The sequence below is a fragment of the Balaenoptera borealis genome, assembly GCF_965194805.1.
Source record: "Balaenoptera borealis genome assembly, chromosome: 5".
Taxonomy (NCBI): Eukaryota; Metazoa; Chordata; class Mammalia; order Artiodactyla; family Balaenopteridae; genus Balaenoptera; species Balaenoptera borealis.
In genome coordinates this window covers 120,178,624-120,199,547 of record NC_138862.1, presented here as the reverse complement: position 1 = coordinate 120,199,547, position 20,924 = coordinate 120,178,624, and the positions used below count along the sequence as shown (strand labels likewise).

At 40.6% G+C, this 20,924-nt stretch overlaps 1 protein-coding gene across 2 annotated transcripts in view; it reads right to left on the bottom strand.

Annotated features, from left to right (window-relative positions):
• The window catches only part of PLOD2 (procollagen-lysine,2-oxoglutarate 5-dioxygenase 2), a 107,204-nt gene extending 89,362 nt beyond the window's left edge, over positions 1-17,842 (bottom strand). The window contains exon 1 of one of the 2 annotated variants that reach the window (XM_082394352.1): positions 17,460-17,842. In XM_082394352.1, the coding sequence (XP_082250478.1) occupies positions 17,460-17,571 (112 nt within the window). In that variant the 5' untranslated portion in view covers positions 17,572-17,842. The remainder of the gene's footprint in view (positions 1-17,459) is intronic. The other variant, XM_082394351.1, reaches the window with a different exon arrangement.
• Positions 17,843-20,924: the final 3,082 nt, after the last annotated feature.

The following is a 20,924-nucleotide window of genomic DNA, read 5'->3' as shown; positions in this document are numbered from 1 at the left end:
CTGGTACCCTGTTAGGGGAGACCACAATCCACACAACCTTCTGGAAAGTGACTCAAGGATGCGGAACAAGAGATAGAAGAGTTCATATCCTTTTATTTCAGTGTCTTGTTTCTTGGACCTATCCTGTAAAAACAGAAACCAAAACTCATTCTTGAGAACATCCCTACAATATTATTTCTGTTAGCACAAAATAGCAAACTATATATCCAATATTGTTACATATTGAATACTGTTATATACCTAATAACAGGATAGTGGCTATAAAAATTATGGTATAATCTCATGACAGTTATCAAAATGTTACTTAAAATTCATGACTTGAAGATTATTCAAAGCCATGGGAAAATACTTACAATATAGTGTTTTGTGAATAACATAGAATAAAAAATTATCTCTTTATGCTTGTCAATATGTGTATGTATCCTGATTTTATAAAGAAAACATATGAGGATATATGAACAGGAAAAAAAATACTATCACAATATTTTACATTGTTTACTAATGATAGTGAGATCAAGAACAAATTTAATCTCCTTGAATGTCTTCTTTTTCAGTTATAAGCACTTATTTTCACTGTAACCAAAAATGCAAATTTTTAAGTGAAGTTATACCATTTTCATGAAGTTTGTTATAGCCTAGTTCTTAGGGATTCCTACTGGTGCTTCACCATTTCTTACAAAAGATCTGTCATTTCTTACTAAAGCTTTCAGAATGATTTATAGATAAAAACATTATGAGAGAAGGTTAAACTGACTGCATACTGGGCACATGTTACAGTACTGGGCACATGTCATCAGAATAAATCCAGATTCACCAAAGGTTTATTTTCTTCTTCATCAAAACGAAAGCAAAAATTTTGGAGGTGTTTCACTTAAACACACACACACACAAAACCAAAAAGCTAAAATTCCCATGGCAGCATATTAAACCTACATAAGTAATTATTAACCAAATCCAGCCATTTCCAATCTAGTTCTGTCTGCTTATTCATTTTAACATTGAAGTGTATGTATTTATCACCTGGAATTGTCACAAACAATAAGCAAAACAAATGTAATTTAAAAAAAAATAAATGTGTAGTTGGGAAGAACCTAGAAAAGTCAAATAAAATGAAACACATTTGCATGTCCCAACTCTAAGAAATTTTAAGGAAAAACAACATTCAAAGTCTAATGCAAGATAATCTTCTGTAGATTTGCTCAGAAGAAGTTTCAGCCACAAGCTTGTTTATAGTTTCTGTTATGAGTAGAGAAACTACAAAGGTAAAAAAATGTTACCTGAAAACCAAGCTTTCAAATAAAAATCACTAAAAATAAATGTATAATTATGAAGTGTAGCTATGGTGATCCACAAAGGTTTTGAGTTTTGTTTTGGGGGGTTTTTTTTGTACTTTTGCTTCCATGAATACTTAAGAAGTGGAGTCAAATAAAATCCTTCCTTCCTAAATGAGCCAGAATTTTTCCATTATCTCTTGACCTTCTCAAATTCCAGAAGCCTTGAGTAAGCCCCAGTCGTTTCATCTCAGAAAAGTCGCTTTAGCCAGCTAAGTACTTACTGAAATTAATAGGGTGTTGTATAAGATGAAAGGACTAGAAAATAAAATTAAAAACTAGCTGAAAGTCAAACAAACACTACAAAATGGTAATTAGAGATAAGCTGCACTACATAAGTTATGATCCACTGGCCTAAAAATGGAGGGCAAGGGGAGGTAAATTCCTCTATTTTATGGTTTTATTTCATTTTTCCACGACTGTCTTCAGTAATTGTTGAAATTTGGGAAAGTATTCAATAATCTTCAAACTTTATAACAGAGTCCATGTTAACAAGCAGAGCACGTGTTTCACGTAATGCTGAGCCCATACTTGCATTCTTACTTTCAAAAAGACTTATAAATTTCTAAAATTATTGAATAATTTATCAAGCTGCAAGGAGAACAATTACTGAAGAAAGTCATGGGAAAAATAAATATTAAAGCTACATTTCCGGGCTTCCCTGGTGGCACAGTGGTTGGGAGTCCACCTGCCAATGCAGGGGACACGGGTTCGAGCTCTGGTCCGGGAAGATCCCACATGCCGCGGAGCAACTAAGCCCGTGCGCCACAACTACTGAGCCTGCGCTCGAGAGCCCGCGAGCCACAACTACTGAAGCCCACACACCTAGAGCCTGTGCTCCGCAACAAGAGAAGCCACTGCAATGAGAAGTCTGTGTACCGGAATGAAGAGTAGCCCCCGCTCGCCACAACTAGGGAAAGCCCATGCGCAACAACGAAGACCCAATGCAGCCATACATACATACATACATACATACCTACATAAATGAATAAATAAATAAATGAATAAATTTATTAAAAAAAAAAAGCTACATTTCCCCAACTCCTTTGGAGCTAAGCTTCTAGATGAAAAGCATGCCCCTCCTTTTCAGATGCATTCCTATGAAATTTGGAAGACAGGTGGTCTTCCCACCACTGCTGGCTGATTCCATTGGTAAATACTGTCAGGAAGGTACCTCAGGGTTCCTGTCTTCCACTTTGTGGAGGGAGGGATGGAGGGCAGGAGGGAGACACACAGATAGATATGCAGCAGAGGCAGTGGTTGAATTCTGCTTTCTAGAGTCCAGTCACCAGCTTCCGGTGCAGGAGAAGTCAATGGAGAAAGCTTCCTGATCCCGGGATTACATTTACAGCAGCATACTCGTGTGGCAGTAGTCCTAATGGAGGCCTCCTGATTCCCCCCAGTTGCGACTGAGGTGGTAACCTCCGAGCCTGGTTAGCTCTCTCTGCTGTTCTAGGAATCAATGCTGGAGGCTCAGCCTAAAGCCTCCTCTTCCAGCCTTTCCAACAATTGCATAAACCCATAATTACTTTTGTTAAATAATCCCCTTCTGCTCAAGATATCTAGAATGGTCTCTCTTTCCTGAATGGAATGGACAAACACAGGTGCCCACTCGCCTTGTTAGTTGTGACTGGGGTGACCTGGGTTATCTGACTACCCCTCTGTAGGGCCTACAGGCAAAGAAACCTCCGGAGGCTTGGAGGTCTGAGACACAGCAATTCACAGACTTGGTACCAACAATAAGAGATACTGTCTCTGTCCTCTTGCAGTTTAAAATCCAGCGGAGAATATGAAGTTAATTCACATGAAAAGTCTGAAAATAACATACTAAATCCCTAATTAAGTAACAGATTATAAGCTAGCAAATAATGTTGCAGGAGTCCAGCATGGAGGGAAGAACAAAGAACTAGGAGATACCTTGCATATACCACTTAATACCTCCAGATGCAGTTTCTTGGTTTGAAGAAGCAGAAACAGTATTGAGGGAAAGATCATCTTTAAGAAAGTTTAAAGATCATCTTTAAGAAAGTTTCCAGTTCTAATAAGATGATTTTTGGAGAATAATGTGGAAAAGTGTCATAAAAAACAGCTTCATGAATGGGCAAAACAGAGGACTTAAAAATGTTAAGTAGGGGGGACCTCCCCGGCGGTCCAGTGGTTAAGACTCCACGCTTCCACCATTGCGAGCACGGGTTCGATCCCTGGTTGGGGAACTAAGATCCTGCACGCCATGCGGCGAGACCAAAAAATTAAAAATTAAAAAAAAAAAATGTTAAGTAGGATTTTGACAGTGAGAAGAAATTGGAAAAACAGATATCACTAAAAAATGATAAAATTGTGGTATCTTGGCTGGATAAGGAGTCCAGTATGCATTATCAAGTGAAAAATGGGCAACAGTGATAAATACATTTGAAAATAGGGAAGGCACAGAAAGTTTCTAAACAGGGCAGTGAAATTGGAAATGTGCCATCAGACAAGGGCAGAGTTTCTCAACCTTAGCTCTACTGACGTTTGGGACCAAATTATTCTTGTGCTGTGCACTGTCAGATGTTTTACCAGCATCCCTGGTCTCTACCCATAGGATGCCAGGAGCACCCACCACTCACGACAATCCAAAATGTCTCCAGACGTTACCAAACACGCCATGGAGGGCAAAAAACCACTCCCAGTTAAAAGCCACTAGACTCGAGAAAGATTAGTATGGAAAGATGAGGCAAGATAATTTAACAATTTAAGAAGCAAGTTTAACTGTCTTATTCTGTGATGTGTGCCCAGACCAGGAGTTGTAACACACAATAAACAGTGAAGAGGTGGGGCGGTGCGGGGAGAGTAGGGTGAACAGGAGTACACAAGTACCACCTACAGGGGGAACACCCCTCCGCATCAGCCAGCTGTGGCTGCCACGTGGGAGGGCAACTCCAGGGTCTCCAGGCCTCCTCCCCACCCCACCCCATCCCAAGAGAAATAAATTCCAGACTCTTCAGTAAATTTTCTTAATTTTAAAAACACAGGACTTAGTTCAAGTTTTCCGAAAAACAATAAGCAGGCTGAATTTGACCCTCAAGCTGCCAGAGATCAGTAGCCTAGACTAAGGTGATGACAGATTGAAGGGGTGTTTAGGAGAAATTGATGGATCTTGATCAAATAAACTAACTGTTAAAAGTCAGTTTTGAGAACAGGGGGCAAAAGTGAACTTGAATAAGTATTAGATGATATGAAGGAATTGCTAGTGAGTGTGATAACAGTCTTAAGATTATGTTTAAAAAAAGACAGGCCTTATCTGTTTGTGATATTTAATTATATATATATGCTTTCCACTATAGATGAAACAAAAAACAGGGAGAGAGAAAAAATAATGGGTAAAACTCAACATATCTGAATATTAAGAGTAAATAAGAGGAATGAGGAAAAGTGACTTCAAAATTTTGAATTCAAATAAGCAATCAAGGAACATCACCAAAGAGACTGCACCACTAAACTTATTTATTTCCTTTGGGTTCCCCTGGAAAAAGCTATCTTTGTATCTTAACTTGTTAAAACTTATTTTCTAGAATTCACTGACAGCACACACTTTCCTCTCCATTATCAATCAGAACACAAGAATTAATTCCATACATTTTATGCTCCACTTTAGAATAATGCTAACTGGAATTATACTCTTTAAAATTATACTCTAACTAAATGATAAATTTAGTGAGTAGCACTTATTGAGCAATTTCTGTTTGCAGACTCTGTGCTAAGCCTTTTACTGGCATTATCATATTTAATCTTCAAGTCAAACCCAGGAGGCAATTACTGTCATAAAGAAACTATGATTCAAAGAGGTTAACTAACTTGTTCCCAGGACAATCAGCAAATAAGTGGCAGAGATGGGATTTAAATGCAGGCTGTCTGATTCCATAATCCCATCTCCTTAGCATTATCCTATACTGTCTTCCACGGGTATCTTTCATAATTAGCATACAAGCAGTTTATGAACATCTGGCCTTAAAATAAATCATGTATCACAGTAAGCCAGGCAAGCTCATACATACCTTTAATTCGCACTTAGAGGTGTCTAGCCCCCTTCCTGTATGGTGAACCCTCTCTGGCTATATCTAGAAAGCAAGCATCCCCTTCTGTACTGCCTTTGCAGTTGCCCTAATGTTTCAAGAGCAAAGTAGTATCTTCCTCAAATTCTTAATAATATATTCAGGATGAAAGTAGGAACAATACAGCTTTCCAGATAACTCAAAGCACAATGGACTTGCATCTTAATTTATCAGAAACACCAAGAAATGTGACGCGACCTCTTCCACCATGGAACGCATCCATGGTTGGCATCATAGAGTCACAGTGTCTAAGTTTCTGAACCTCTGCTGATTACCACAGCAACTGGCTAATTCCCCATAACCAAACGAGAAGCCAGTCCAGTACTGCATACTGTCTCAGTGTGCATGTCCCACCAGGATCCATGCACCCGGGCCTGCAGCCTGGGAGTCAGTGCATGGCAAGAATGGCTGGGACGTACGGTTTATTATGGTTAAAACAAAATGCTACACTATCAGTTAGCACAAACCAGGGAAATAAATTCCTCATATGAAACTATTCAAACCAAATTTCTGCTTAGGGAGTGTCCAGTTTTACATAAGCAAACTTCCCCTCTGCCAGCATTTGAGGCAGTGGCACTTTCAGGTATTTCTGAATTAACTGCCTGAACCCACTCGAATCACATATTGTATAATTTTCTAACAGGCTTGCAAGCAATTTCAGCTCCTATCCTCCACTTCACCTCTACCTCCCATCACCTCTTCACACTGAGTAAGACTCATTTTTCAAAAGAATCTTCTACAATTCAGATATGCTTTAAACTCATTCAAATGTGGACTATTCTGACACTTATTAAGAAAAAGTCATACCTTACATCAACGAAGAATTTAAATCCAGTTTTAGAAAAGGAGATAGAACTGTCAAGTGTGGACAGTTCTTAAGTTTACATGTACGATTTAACATAAGCTTCTTAGTTTATCTCTTACCTCAACCTAAAAAAATCCCACTCAGCCGTAAACTGTAACCCGCTGTAACTGCAACCCGTGGTGCTGCTGTCACTCACGTAACAGAGCCGTTCAGCGACTTGCTATGGAGAAGAGGAGCTTGACTATTTAGGATTATATACCTTATGAAAAAAACCCATGCTTACACTTGAGGGACCTAAACGTATCAACTATTTTATAGTAATACAAAAGCAATTATTTTAATGAAACAGATTTTTCTTCAACCTTACCGATGCTACACGAGAAACATCTGCTAATGTTTACTTGCTTATTCAATAAATCACAGTTAATCTCCAAAAACAACACCCAGACTAAATGGTTCCGTGATTTCTTGGTAATCTTATACTTGAAAAAGTAACAACTGTATGTTTTCAAAATTAAGCCACCCTCTTTCCCATCCAATTGTTTTCTTTGAACTGCTTCCTTCAATTTACATAAAATCTATCTGCAGCAGTAGGAAAAATAGCCCGAAGAGAAAAGCACCACCACCTCTTCCAAGGCCTGGGTCTAAGACTATACCATTTACTAGATATGTTTCACTCCAGGGGTGCAAACACATGCAGAATAAATGTTACTGTGACAATGACCGAAAAATACATCCAAGAAAAGTCCAGATCAAAAGGCGCTCCGAATTTCTACTCCACTCTCAAGGCTTAACAGTTATCTCTGTGGGTAGCGAACACTATGCATACACACACACAATGCACACAAAAACTTTTTTCTCCCATGAGCCGATTTTCTTTTTATTTACCATGTTTCTAGTTTACTAAATGCAATCATATTTTTAAAATGTTTAATGACTCTAAAAAGTAGATCTAGGTGATTTGATAAGTGTTTCAGAACCATCTGGAGGAGGGCTTCCAATTTTTAAACAGCACATTTCATTAAAAAAATTCTTTAACTTCGAAAGAGTTATCAGAATCATTTTTGTTAACCGACAGGACTTAAACAGTCAGGGTGGAAACAGAGGAATATACAGTTATTTTTAAAAACAGCTTACAATATTTAAATGTACTGAAGAGTATATGATTCTTCTCAAGAGATGGAAAAGAGCTTCATATAAACACCAGATTGTTTTCTCCTCTCACATTAAAACACTTGAAATATTTTAAAATGTAAATTAATTATTCTTGGCCCTATTTTCTTACCTCTAAATCAAAAGTTAATTAGGAAAAGAAAAAACCGAAGCCTAAGTACAGCTCCTGATAGAATAACTAGAATATTAAAATACAAAACAACTTTGTATATGCTTTCTTTGGCCTAACAAAAATATCAATAGTAAATTTCCTTGAGACCTCACTTCTGATTCCTGCAGCACTTTGTCTCCACTACACATCCTGACATTTAGAATTCAAGAAACATCAAATAACAGAGCTAGAGAGATCATAAATTACAAAGAAGTCGGGAGAGGCAAGGTAATTGACTCAAGGTTAGTGAGTGGAAGGGTTAGAACTTAGATGTAGGTTTCCCGATGCCCAGATGTCTATGGTCTTCCCCACAGGCCAGGTTTCATCATAAGTGCTCTTTTGATTTGTTCAGTTTTACATATGCATTATTTTCTATGTAAGAATCTTAGAATTTCAATGTGGAACAGGAACTGAGCCTAACACATTTTTGGTTTGTCATGTTTTTTCTCTTTTTCCTCCATATAAGGCAACTTGGAACACAGACTAGCCATTCAATAAATACTCATAGAATTAAATTCTGAAGTATTAATTGTGACACTTCAGAATATTACACAATAGGAATTGTTCTTAGCATGCATTTGTATCTAAGAAGTTACAATACTGCTAATTACCTCTAGAAAAAGTGTATTCTGGGAGAATTTTTAAAGTTATTTAAATAAGCATAGATTTATTGAAGAGTGTAGATTCATATAAGCCAATGTAAATTACTACTCAAAACCAAGAAAAAAGCACTATCAAAAGAGTTGTGAGCAAAAATGCATTAAAAACTTACCCACTGAAGAAAATAAATGACTAGGGTTAGGCTGATAGGTCCCTACGAAAATATAAAAATATCTCGTGCACCGATGTCTAGAGAAAACACTATGGTGTTCTCCTCTACTATATACACGCACAATACTTCTGACACCCATGTGTGGGTTTTTTCCCACACAGACCCTTTCTCCCACATCAGCTGGGTGTCCTGCAATTCAGTTCAATTTAACCAGAATCACTACAGACCCGAAAGGTTAAGGGCTCAGTCCCATAAGGCTGCCCCCACTTCAGATGCCCATCGCAAGTAGTAGGTCCCCAGGTTACCCACGACTTCTGAGTGAATTGGCTACAAATCAGAAGTTCCCAAGACCCCCCCCTTCTCAGGTTCAATAATTTTCTAGAGTGGCTCACAGAAGCAAGGAAAACAGCTGACTTACTATTGCCAATTTATTACAAAAATATTTTAAAGGATACAAATGAACAGCAAGATGAAGAGATACATGGGTCAAGGTCTAGAAGGGTCCCCAGGGCAGGAGTTTCTGTCCCCTCTGGAGTTGGGGTGTACCACCTTCCTGGCTTGTAGATGCATTCCAAGATTCAGAAGCTCTCCAAAACCTGAACTTTAGGGACCTCTGTAGCGGCTTCATCACATAGGCGTGATCGGTTATTAACTTAGTTTCAAAACCCTCTCCCTCCGTGGAATATGGGGGGTAGGGCTGAAAGCTCCAAGTTTCTAATCACGGCTTGGTCTTTCTAGTGACCAGACTCCATCCAAGAGCCCACCAAGAGTGGTCTCATTAGAACAAAAGATGCTCCTATCACCTAGGAAATTCCAAGGGATAGAGGAGCTCTGTGTCAGACACTCCTATCACTCAGGAAATTACAAGGGTTTTAGGAGCTCTGTGTCAGGAACAAGGCCCAAAGGCCAAATATTAGCAGGAATGGGGCGAGGGGGGCGGCTGTTGAGACCAAAATAAACATATTTTTTTATTATTTCACAACCTAGTAACATTTATCTACCTATGAACTTCATGGACTCCAACGCTGGAGAAGAAAGAGCTGTCTGTGTAAAAGAAGTTGGTGAGAAGTAGGACGGAAGAGAGGAGAAAGAAAAGCTGAGCACAGACACAGAACCTATGAATCCCCGAGGATGTGCAGGTAGGCAGGTCTTTAAGTAAAGTCACAGTAGAGTAAGAACTCTTGAGTCTCTAATTTGTAAGTCTGTTCATTGCTTTGCTTTGGTGGTTTTCCAGTTTGGGGTTTTGTTTTGTTTTGCCCTTGGTTACCCAGTAAAGTCACTGTTTAAAAAATTCCACCCCTGTTTAAACTAAACTAAGAAGAAAAGGAGAATTGTCCCTCTCTAGACGTGGCCGACAGGAATTTCAGAGGCTCTGGATGACCAAGGCACTCTGGTCACAGTTGTGGTGCCAGCTGGAGGCCAGGAGAGAGGTCTGCAAGGTTAGCGCAGGAGAGCAAGGGGCCCTCGGAAGACAAGGGGCCTCAGAGCTGGCTTGGGTATGACTGGAAAATCCCATCAGAGAGCCAGTTTGCTCTCTGCATGATGGCTCTGTAAGACTTCCCTAGGCGATTGAATTAGGGAGGTCCTTTTAATCTGCCTACAAACTGTTAGCCAGTTTCCTCCAAAAAAAAAAAAAAATTTAATTCTATATTTGCTTTTTTGTTGTTGTTGGTTTTTTTTTTTTTTGGCATGCTAAAACAGCTGCTCGTGTTTAGTATACTGCTAGACCCAGGAAGAAAAGGATCAAATATTTAAAGAACCAGTTTTGAGAATAAATTTTAAAAATCTAAAAGTAACTGGCTCCCTTCCTAGCCAGGTGTGTAGCACCTAAAAGTAATTAGCATCCTAAGGCCCAATAAAAGTTGTAGCTTCAAACCAGTAAAACAGACTAGTCCATGAAAGAGCCTTGCTGATGGGACACTGGCTCTGTGTTGGGGCTCTGTGGTCACTGGAACTGAGATGCAGAGTTTCTGGGGCTTTTCCTGGACAGTGTCCCAGAATCAGGAACTCAAGACTGCCCGGACTCCACGTCCTTCTTCCACTTGCTGCTGTGCCTGCAGACAGTGAAGCTGTGTGGCATGAGGCATATTCAGTGTCTCCTCAGTACCTCTGAGTGTCTGGGTCTGACTGGGGCTGGTGATGAGAGCGATAAAAATTACATGTGCTTGCACGTTCCTTCCTGCCGTAAGAATCTTTACCCTATGATGTCCACAGCATTAGAAGAACAGAACCACAGCACTTTAATCAGGAAAATCCCCTCCCTCTTTCTCTTTGGAAGAAATGTTGAAACAGATTAGCAGTAACTAGAAAGATAAATAGAATTCCTTTTAAAAATTTTAGTATGTAACCCTAAAGTAAAGGAGCAGATGATCAGTCAATGTAATAACACCAGGCTGTCTTACACATCCAAAATAATAAAAGCAATGTTAAAATCAATATAACAAATGAGATTTAATTATAACCCTAGCCCATTTTGGAAACTCAACCATGATTTTTAGAAGCACTTTCCCTGACCATTTAGCCCCCTCATTTTAGCTGTATGTCCCCAAAAACTCTTTTTGTATTAAAAGCTTCACAGAATATATTAATAGCAATAAGCATGTTCTTTCAATTGTATGAAATTAAAGTGTTTTTTTCCATTTCTAATGAAGATTTTCATTATAAAGCAAAGATAGTCTACTCACTATTCAAAGTTTTCTCCCTAACTAGACAAAATGCAATTCCAACCCTATACAAACTAAACTTTAAACCGAATTTTTTATAGCACAATATAAACAGTAAACAAAGTATATGTCCACACTAGCAAATTAAGCATTTTCTCATGTAATCACATCTTTTTTTAAGAATAAATTTAACGGAAATGAAGACCGAACACAGCCAAAAATAAATAAATTAATTAATTAATTAAAAAAAAAAGAATCAACTTAGAATGAAATAGAGCTGTATTTAAAAAAGAAAGAAAGAAAGAAAGAAATTTAAGGGGGGAGATATACCCACATTTCAATTGGAATAAAAAATGATTGTTATTTTCCCATAACTGCTACAGTATGCCACTAATACAATCAAGGCCTGAAAAATACTTATGAATCAATCTAGTAACTAAGTACGTAAATGCACTAACCTGAATTAGTTTATTTTTTTAATAAAGAGATTTATATTTAAAAACTAAGTCAAAATCATTAACAGAAGTTGATGTGCCTCTTTTCACACACAAAAGAAAATATGTAATGGAAATCTTTCCTCTGGGTATACAAATAACATATCTTCACTCTTTAAATTTTGTTTTAAATAAAGTTATCCTGAAGGGGAAACATTAAAACTTATTTAAAGTTTCCGTATTTTTTAATTATAAAAAGTATTTTTTGACGGAGCATTCCTGTGACACAGTTAATAGCATAGTGATAAATTCAGTAGCACCATTACCAAACAAAGGTTGCAACATAATAGGCCATAAGATAGTAAGTAGCAAATCAAGTGTACTTCAATTTTAAAAAGATAGTAAGTAGCATAAGGACAACAAATCATGATGCACTGTTTATAATTCTACTACTCTGGATAACTATTTCTTGGCTAATTAAAATCTCAATAGTTCTGAAAATTAGTTGTTATTTAAGTTTAGTGAGGCAAACACATCGCAGCAAATGCAAAGGGGTAAAATGCAAAAAAAAAAAATCTGTCATTTTAAAAGCACCAATTTCTCAGTTTAGCCTAAGTTTTACAGCAAAGGTTGAAGAAGAATAAAAATAGTCATTGATAAATGTGCTAATCATTTCCTCCCAGGAATCAAGCCACAAATTCAGTCAAGTTTCTAGACCAAACTTCTAGAACACCCACAAGCTCTGAAACAGAAACATGCATCTCCTTTCCAATCAGCCCCCAGGGTGTTTTATTCTTTTTTTTTTTTTTTTTGACATCTTTATTGGAGTATAATTGCTTTACAATGGTGTATTAGTTTCTGCTGTATAACAAAGTGAATCAGCTCTACATATACATATATCCCCATATCTCCTCCCTCTTGCGTCTCCCTCCCACCCTCCCTATCCCACCCCTCTAGGTGGTCACAAAGCACCGAGCTGATCTCCCTGTGCTATGCAGCTGCTTCCCACCAGCTATCTATTTTACATTTGGTAGTGTATATAAATCCATTTTTTATCCTAAGGACAGTATTTACACCAAAGTACATGTCTCATTAGCATCAAGCACCAGGTTTAAAAAGATGTAACAGAGAAGCTCTATGTTTGAATTCAAAATGCCACAGGAATCACTGGCAAAGGCTAAAATGAAAAACAGCTCTCTCAAGTGCCCAGAGCCAGCTGCTACTGTCCAGAATGTGGCTCTTTCCCAAAGAGCAGCAGATCTGCAGGATACATGGCTTAAGAGGGAATATCATCTCCTAAGGCAAAAGTCGGCAAAGGGTTTCTGTACGGGGCCAGAGAGCAAATAATTTAGACTTTGCAGGACACATAGCCTCTGTGACAACTACTCGACTCTGCCTTGTAGCACCAAAGCAGCCACAGATGACATGTTAACGAACGAATGTGGTTGTGAGCCAATAAAACTTTACGGACCCTGAATATTGGATTTCATATAACTTTCACATGTCATGAGATATATATATATCTATATATTTATATTTATATTTTTCCGCCATTTAAAAATGTAAAAATCATCATTAGCTCACTGGCTGTACAAAAACAGGTAGCTGTTTATAGTCTGCCGGATTTGGCCCATGGGCTGTAGTTTGTCATCCCTGGCCAGGGGCCCAGCTTTCCTTCAGCCCCTGCCTAGCCCTTTCCCCTCCATTTATATAAACCTACAAAATGAGTGCTCTTTAGCAAAGCAGCCCTTTTGCTTCTTTAGATTCCCTGATGCCCAGTCTCTATTTCTTTCCCATCGGTACCGCAAGTCCAAAAGAATAAAGGGGTCAGGAAAGACACAGAGCATGGCCTGAAGAAAGGGCACAAGTCCCTCTTGTGTTGCTTTCAGCTATCTGATCTTCAAGTAACAAACCATCTAAATGTCCATTTCACCATCTATAAAAAAAGGATCATGGTATCCAACCACATGAAAGCATTTCTGAAGGTGTGATTTTATATTGAGAAAGGTAGGTAGAGCAGAAAATATAACTTCTGGAGAAGAATTGCCAACAACTGGACTTCCCTGGTGGCGCAACCCAACATAGCCAAGGAAAAAAAAAAAGAGTTGCCAACAACTTGTTCAGAAACAAAGCCTTGCCTGATGTTTCATGGGTAAGTTCCTTGATCATGGTAGTGCATGGGTCCCCGGGTAGAGAAAGGAAACTCAGTGAACTTAGTTAAAACCCTAGGAAAAGGAGCAGCTAGCAATCTCATTGACTGCATGCCACTTTTCATAATTCTCCGAGGTGGCCAGAAACTCAACAAACATAAACTGAGAATCTTCTTTGTGTTAAAAGAACAGGGAAGGTACTGTGAGGAGTACAAAAATGAATAAGACTCAATCCTTTACTCCAAAAAATGTATTAAACATAAACATCTATCATACAAAGCAGATATGATCTGTATAAACCAACTGCATTAAGAAGTTAGAAAGAGAGCCAAACAAAAGGTAGGATGGAGAAGAATTTCTTAGGAGCTAGATATAAACAAAGAATATAATTTCAAGGAGAACAGACAGAGGTAGAAATTTGAGAGACCTGTACATGTGTATCTAGGATGGCAGGATACGTGGATTCTCAATTCCACTAGACGTTACTAAATTGTTCTCCAAAGGTGTTGTGCTTCCTGAGACTTCTCACCCTCACAACAGTTGGTATGATCAGAGTTTATTTTTTAAATGCTTTAGTCAATGTGATGGGTAGAAAAGGGTATCTCAATTTAATTTTCATTTCTGGTCCTCACATTCTCTAGAATTGTTTTGTATGTCTATTTTTACATGAAAGAAAGGCAGAGACTGGTCGTTCTGTGTGGCTGGAGCCCAGGACACAGAAAGTACACAAAGGACAAGCCTCCCTCTCTTCTTCTCGAGTTTTTTCCAGGACCTTGGTTTTTTCCTCTCCACCCCGTAAATTGTCAGTTTGCATCAGCAGATAGGGACAAACCTTTCCTTTCCTCCTTGAATGTGCCAGGGTAAATTAAAGAGTTTATAAATGAACATGGTTGAAAAATACTGGTCTTGACAGAAACATGTGAAACCATTTCCTCCATTTTTGTGCAAAACTTGGTTTCTGCCCAATTTAGTTCATGGAATAGGCAGGGTACCTTAGAAAACACACCAAATGTTGATCCAGGTCTGGAGACCTAGTTACAAATTCTTGGCAGGAATACACCTTCTCTCATTGAGAAGGAAAAAAGTGTAGGAAACATAAATCAGGGTATGAACTTGATTTGCTGACGCTTGTTAGGAGGGTTTTGCCTCAAACGCTCCCATGGAGATAAAAGTTTAAGGCAAAATTCCTATAAATGATTCTAGGAGAAAATGATTGTTTTTAACCAAATTCTTATTTAGAGTCTTTCCATGCTGAGAATAAAGTGGCAATCAAAAAGGAATGAATGCAGTACACAGTAGAACTCTCAGGAAAGAGAACAAAATGCAGTGTTCTCAACTCTGGTTAACATACAGCATCAAAGCTAGGAAAAACTATATTCCAAAAATTGATTAATGTAATGTGATTCAAACAACACATTCCCTACTACAGTGGAAAAATGGAAAAATCACTATAAATATTTGTTTCCAAAAAAGAGTCGCCATTATCATTCCAGTAACACTATAATGCCACATTGCCTCAAATACACATAGATTTGTCTAATCCAGTGATTTCCCACCCTGGGCAATTTTGTCCCTCAGGAGACACATGGCCATTTTTCATTTTGAGACATATTTCATTTTCACGCCTGGAGGAGGTGCTCCTGGCGTCTAGTGGGTAGAGGCCAAGGATACTGCTAAACATCGTAAAATGCACTGGATAGTCTCCCACAATAAATAATTATCTAGCTCAAAATGTAAACACAGCCACAAAACCCTGGTCTAATCTATTTCTTCATGGCTAGCTGGGACATGGTGACAAAAATAGCAGGTTAGAGATGATAAGCGCTCCTCTTAAAGACCTCCTATTAAGTAAGCTAGACAACTTAGAGTTCTAAAGTTTGCTTGATATTTACATAGATGAGAAAAGTTTCCAATTTAGCAATTTTCAGTTGTAATAGTTTAGAGAGAAAATGGAACATAATCCATGATTCTTCCCATGTTATCAAGCACTGTACCATCTACATTTATTAGCTTATCACATCTACCTATACACAGCTCATAATCAAACTGGCTACTGCTGGCTCCACCTATGACAAATCAATATTTTTCTGCATTTAGATGATATCTGAATTCCCCACACCCACCCACCAAAATCAGTCCTCAGTTGTCAGCAGTGGGTTTTACGTGGTCACTTTCTGAGAAAAGCATTCATATCTGAAATTCCCTTCTCTGATGTTACAATCCATTAAAACTTTACTGTCCAGCTCCATGAAACTTAAAAGTCAGATTAGGAAAGAAAGATAATTTTGAATGTAAACCTAAACGCAGCCACAAAGAGATGTCTTCTATAAAAAGTAAGGGGTGTTGATAATGAAGTGAAATAAAATATACAAAGGCTGAAGAGGTCCCTCTAAGAGTGGCAAAGCCCTTAGAGGTTATTTTATTTCCCAGTAAGTTTCCTTGGGTGTTTCAACAAAGAAAGTCGTTTTTCTGGGAATTTTTTTTTAATGTCTCCTTTTCCAGGTTTGCTGAAGGCATTTTCTTGTCTATTTTCTAGATGTTACAGTAAAAGATAATTTTAGAGTAATGAAAAAAATTCAGTTCAAATTTAAAGAAACCACAAAGGGTTGAGAAACTCATTTTGAAGCCATCACATATATCTGAGAGAAAGAAAAGTATCCTGTAGCTGACAAAAATCTATCCAAATGCTGAAGTTTCTCAAACTAACAAAGCAAGTACTGTTTGGCAGGAATGTAGAAAGATGGGCAACTTAGTCCACTGAAGTTTTCTGAAACACTTACAGATGAAAACAAAAGTACTGCTTACATGGATTGACTGGGTTCTACACCAAATGTCAACTTCTGAATGTAAACCTAAAATAGAAATTTCTGTCCTTGTGCTTAAGTAAAGTTCAAGCAGAAAAGTGCCCTATTTACTCCCCCCCCTCAAAAATGACAGAATGATTTTAATTTTTAAACAAAAGTGGTACAGCAGAAGGACATTTAAATGCAAGATCTAATTTCAGAGAGCACAGAGTTAGAGCACAAAAGTGGAACACTCCAAGGATATCTCATGTGCAGCAAATGGCAGCAAAGTATGTCTCGACAAACATGTGGTGAGGCTCCCTTTAATCTTGCTAAATGTAAAAAGTTTTATTTTACATGAACTTGACTATTCGCTGCAGTTCCAGCTTCTGAAAACAAGGAAGGGCACCAGGCTTACGAAAAGGGTGGCCAAGCGGAAAAGCTGTGGACAGCTTCCCCTCCATAATCTACAAAGAGGAAAGCTACCTCCTGGAGGTATTGGGTAGCCAAGCAGCCTTACTGAAAACAACCACGGTTTTGAGCGTTGTTTCTGGCAGGAGGTAGGTGTTACCAGCTGCTTCCTGGGGCGCTGGAAGGAATGTGTCACCATCAATCAGAAAGTACACTAGCCCCGTGTTTAGGTCACAGAGGGAGTACTGCTTCGTCCAAAACGGATAAATCATGCCAACTCCAGCAAAGGAGGAGAAAGCAAAGTTGCAGGAAAGGTGCTGGTGCCCACCGACCTGCAAGACCAAAAGGAAACCCCAACTTGTGCTGAAGAAAACTTCGTGCGCTCTCGGGTTACGGAGAACTCCGAGAGCCCACGAGGGCGGATGCTCCCACACTCCCCCGGGGATCAGCACAGCCCGAGCGCAGTTCTGGGGAAGACCTGGGCGGTCCTGGGGAGGATGGACAGCCCACCCCGACTCACCTCAGTGGTCCCGGGGAAGGACAGGCTCCCACCGAATCACCTCTGCGGACCTGGGAGGGACGGGCGCCCCCCTCCACCAACTCACCCGGCCGACCCCACGCGAAGGACCGGTGGATGAATGAACTGCCCATCCGGCCGAGCCTCGCGGGACAGGGCGGCCCGCGGAAGTGCTCACCTGTGGGGATGCTAGAGGACTTCCCCGAGTCTGCACCCAGGCAAGGGTCCCAGGGCTGGAGGACGAGCGCCAGCAGCAGCAGCAGCCACGGCTGCACCGCGCACCGCCCCATCTTCGGCCCGTCGACGGCCCGCGCGGGCTCCGGCGCCCCTGCCGCCCTGCAGCGGCCCACCTCTCGCGAGAGTGGAGACCCCTGATCCGCCCCGGGCCGACGAATGCGGGCGGAGGCGGATGGGCCGACTGGGCGCAGGGTACCCACGCCCGGCAGCTCGAGCGGCGTGGAGAGGGGCGGGAATCAGGTGGTCTGGAAGGCGCAGAGCGGCGGGCGCCCGCGGCGCCGCGGGCAACTTATAGGCTCCCCGAGGGGGAGGCGACGGGGCGGGCCGCGCCCCGGCTATTGGCCGCCGGCTGACCCGGCGCGCCGCTGCGTGCACCGTGCGGTTGCCTGCGCTCGCCTGCCTGCGCGCTTGCCCCAGCCCCACGTCTGGGATTGTTTGCTCAATTCCGACCTATTTAAGGAGCCGTCTGCGGCTACGTGTGGAGGCTCACGCAGGGCTTCTGGCTGGAACCGGGAAGCGTGCAGTTAAGTTTGGGAGTGGGCCCGAGACAGGGGGAGGAGACGCTGGGAGTCTGGCCGACGGGCGGCGCTCCCCGCTCCCTCCTCTCTGCTTCCCCAGCGCCCTGAGCTTCCCGGTAGCCTCTAAGGGTGCGAATCTGCTCTTGTCTACATTTAGATGCTACCCTCAGAGCAGAAGCGACGTCAAATCCATAGCAATCCTGGTTGAATGGGACCTCGCCCGACAATGAACGATGGAAATGTAGACACACTCCACACCCCCGTTAACTCAGGGGCAAGTTTCTAAACCCTGTAAAACGAAGGCCCTGTTTTTGGTTTACTCTGTAAACCGAAAGTTTTTATTGTCCATTGAACATTTCTTCCTCCTCTGCCTGTGCCAGGAGAGCCTTAGACTCTCTCCAGTAATGGCTTATAAATCCTGCGGAATCGGAGTCCAGCATGTGTAACCCGGGCTGTGCCTTACAAGATCTTCCTTCAGTCCACATGGAAAATTACTCCCAGAGATGCTGTCAGAGCGAGCGATCTCTCAGCTCCCTGGCGCGTCCTCCCCTACTTCCAGTTTTGACTCATGTCTGAGAAAATTCCTTTTAATGTATTACTTCTCAGCACATTTTAGCTAGCCTAGTGTTTAATCTGTTGGGATGAGCAGGGGCAAAAGCACAAATTAAGGCAAAAGCCTGACAATCTGCCTCGTATATTTCACGACACGAGAGAAAATAGTAATATTCTATAATGTTCTACCTCTATAATGTTCTACCTCTATAATATAGAAAATGGCAATATTCTATAATGTTCTACCTCTATCTTCCTAAAATGCAGGGGGAGGGGAGGGGAGCTGATTTGAGCCAATACCCTTTCCAACTCTGAGCCTTTGAAGTTAAAACAAAATTATTGGAAAAGACGTTCCATTATGATCACATTTTGTCTGAAATTAGCATGATGTCTAGATGAGTACTAAATGGTCGCATTAAAAACAGGTGGAAAACCTGTAAAGGAATGTTGCCTATGTGTGACATTTTAGAAAAAGAATCATTTCCTGTGCCCAGCCCTAAGCCAGTTATCATGGTGTGTATAAGGTTTGGTCTCAGTATTTTAAGAGGGATATTGGAGAAAGTTCAGAGAAGAGTAACAAATAATTAAAGAAATGGAAAGTATGACACGTGAGAATGAAATAAGGATTGTTTAGCCTGAAGAAGAAAAGGCTAAGGAAGGGATTCCTTAATAACATCCTTCGGCATCTGGCCAGTGCCACTCCATAAAACTAGGCAGACAACAAACAGCATCAGTCCTCTAAATCTGAGGACTCTGCTGGGATTGGCTGGTCTTTTGGCCAAATCTCAGTCTCCAGAATTCCAAATCTGTCTACTGTGCCTGAATCCTGCCAAAGTCCTTAAACTTGACTTCTCACTTTCCTGGTTGTCCAGTATCTTCAAGAACTTGCTTGGTTAGAACCTAGCTTTCTGCCCTTCCAATCCCCCTCTTGCCCACATGCATGCTTACAGCCTCTCCACATCACAAGGGTATGTGTGTTTCAACTGCAAAGTCCACCAATAATTGCAGGTTACTATGACATTTCCTCCTTCTCTACTGAGAGTCATAAGGTCGGGACTATAAGACTTGTATAAAGTTAAGTGATTGGATTTGTTGTGCAACAGAAACTAACACGGTACTGTGAAGCAGTTATACTCCAATAAAGATCTATTAAAAAAAAAAAAAAAGTTAAGTGTTTCTTTGGGCTTTTCAAAATAGCCAGCCACATTTATCGCTGCCTGAAAGAGCCCCAATTCTGAAACCAAATCCTTCCTCCCTTCTTATATTTCCAGCTGTCTGCTGGACATTTCTACTTGGACATTCCACTGGCACAAACTCCAAATGTCTTTAACTCGTGAAATCCAGATCCCACTCATGGCTTCCTCATCTCTGTTAATGATACTGCTGCTGTTTAGCTCACAGAGCCTCAGACATTTTCTACTTCTCCCCTCCCACCACCTCCCTCCCCTCATCACAGAGCTAGATTCCAAATCCTGTCATTTTTTCCCCTCACATTCTCTCTCCTCTATGCCTTTCCATTCTCACTGCCACCTCACTAATGCACTCCTAACTGTGCTGTTTGAACTGTTTCCTAACTGATCACCCTCCGTGTAGACCCTCCCTGCCCCCACGTACCACAGCTAGATTCATCATACTCAAATATCCTTTCAATTACTTTATCCCCAAACTCAAAGATTTCAGAAGAAATTTGGAAGCAAACCAAATCTCTTAACCTAGAATTCAAATTCCTTCACTGTCAAACCTGATCACCTCTCCCTATAGCCGACCTGGTTTGCTTTATTACCTCTCAAAGCAGACCAAAGACTGTAATTTTTATTCTCTAGAGTTTAGGAAGTAATCACCGTCTTCCTCTTCGTTCTTACAGAGGCCAACCCAGAGCCAAGTTTCAAGGACCAGCACTTTGTTGGGAGTTGCAAGGAAAAGGGGTAGTTGAGGGTGAAGTGACACAGGAAAGGGAATTAGCCAATAATGGGTACATTATTAAATCTACCACAGTAGATAACCACAATCCCACAGAACTGATATAAAGTACACCCCACAGAAATATCCTAGCCAAGGGGCAGGAGAATAGGAATATATATATGCCAACACTCATCAGTCATGGATTAAGGGCTGGGGGCACTCATTCTCAGACATTCCCAGGCTGCTATGCTCACAGGCATAGTAGCTCCCCATGAATGATGCACGTCTTAGCCATGAGAAGTGAGGTTGGCATGCTCAGAAATGGTAAGGAGATTTGAGGAGAAATGAGAAAAGCAGTAACAGCATCTGCTTAGCCACCATGCCTTGTTCATGTTATCGCTCTATTTTAAAAGTTCTTCTAAAATAGACATCTA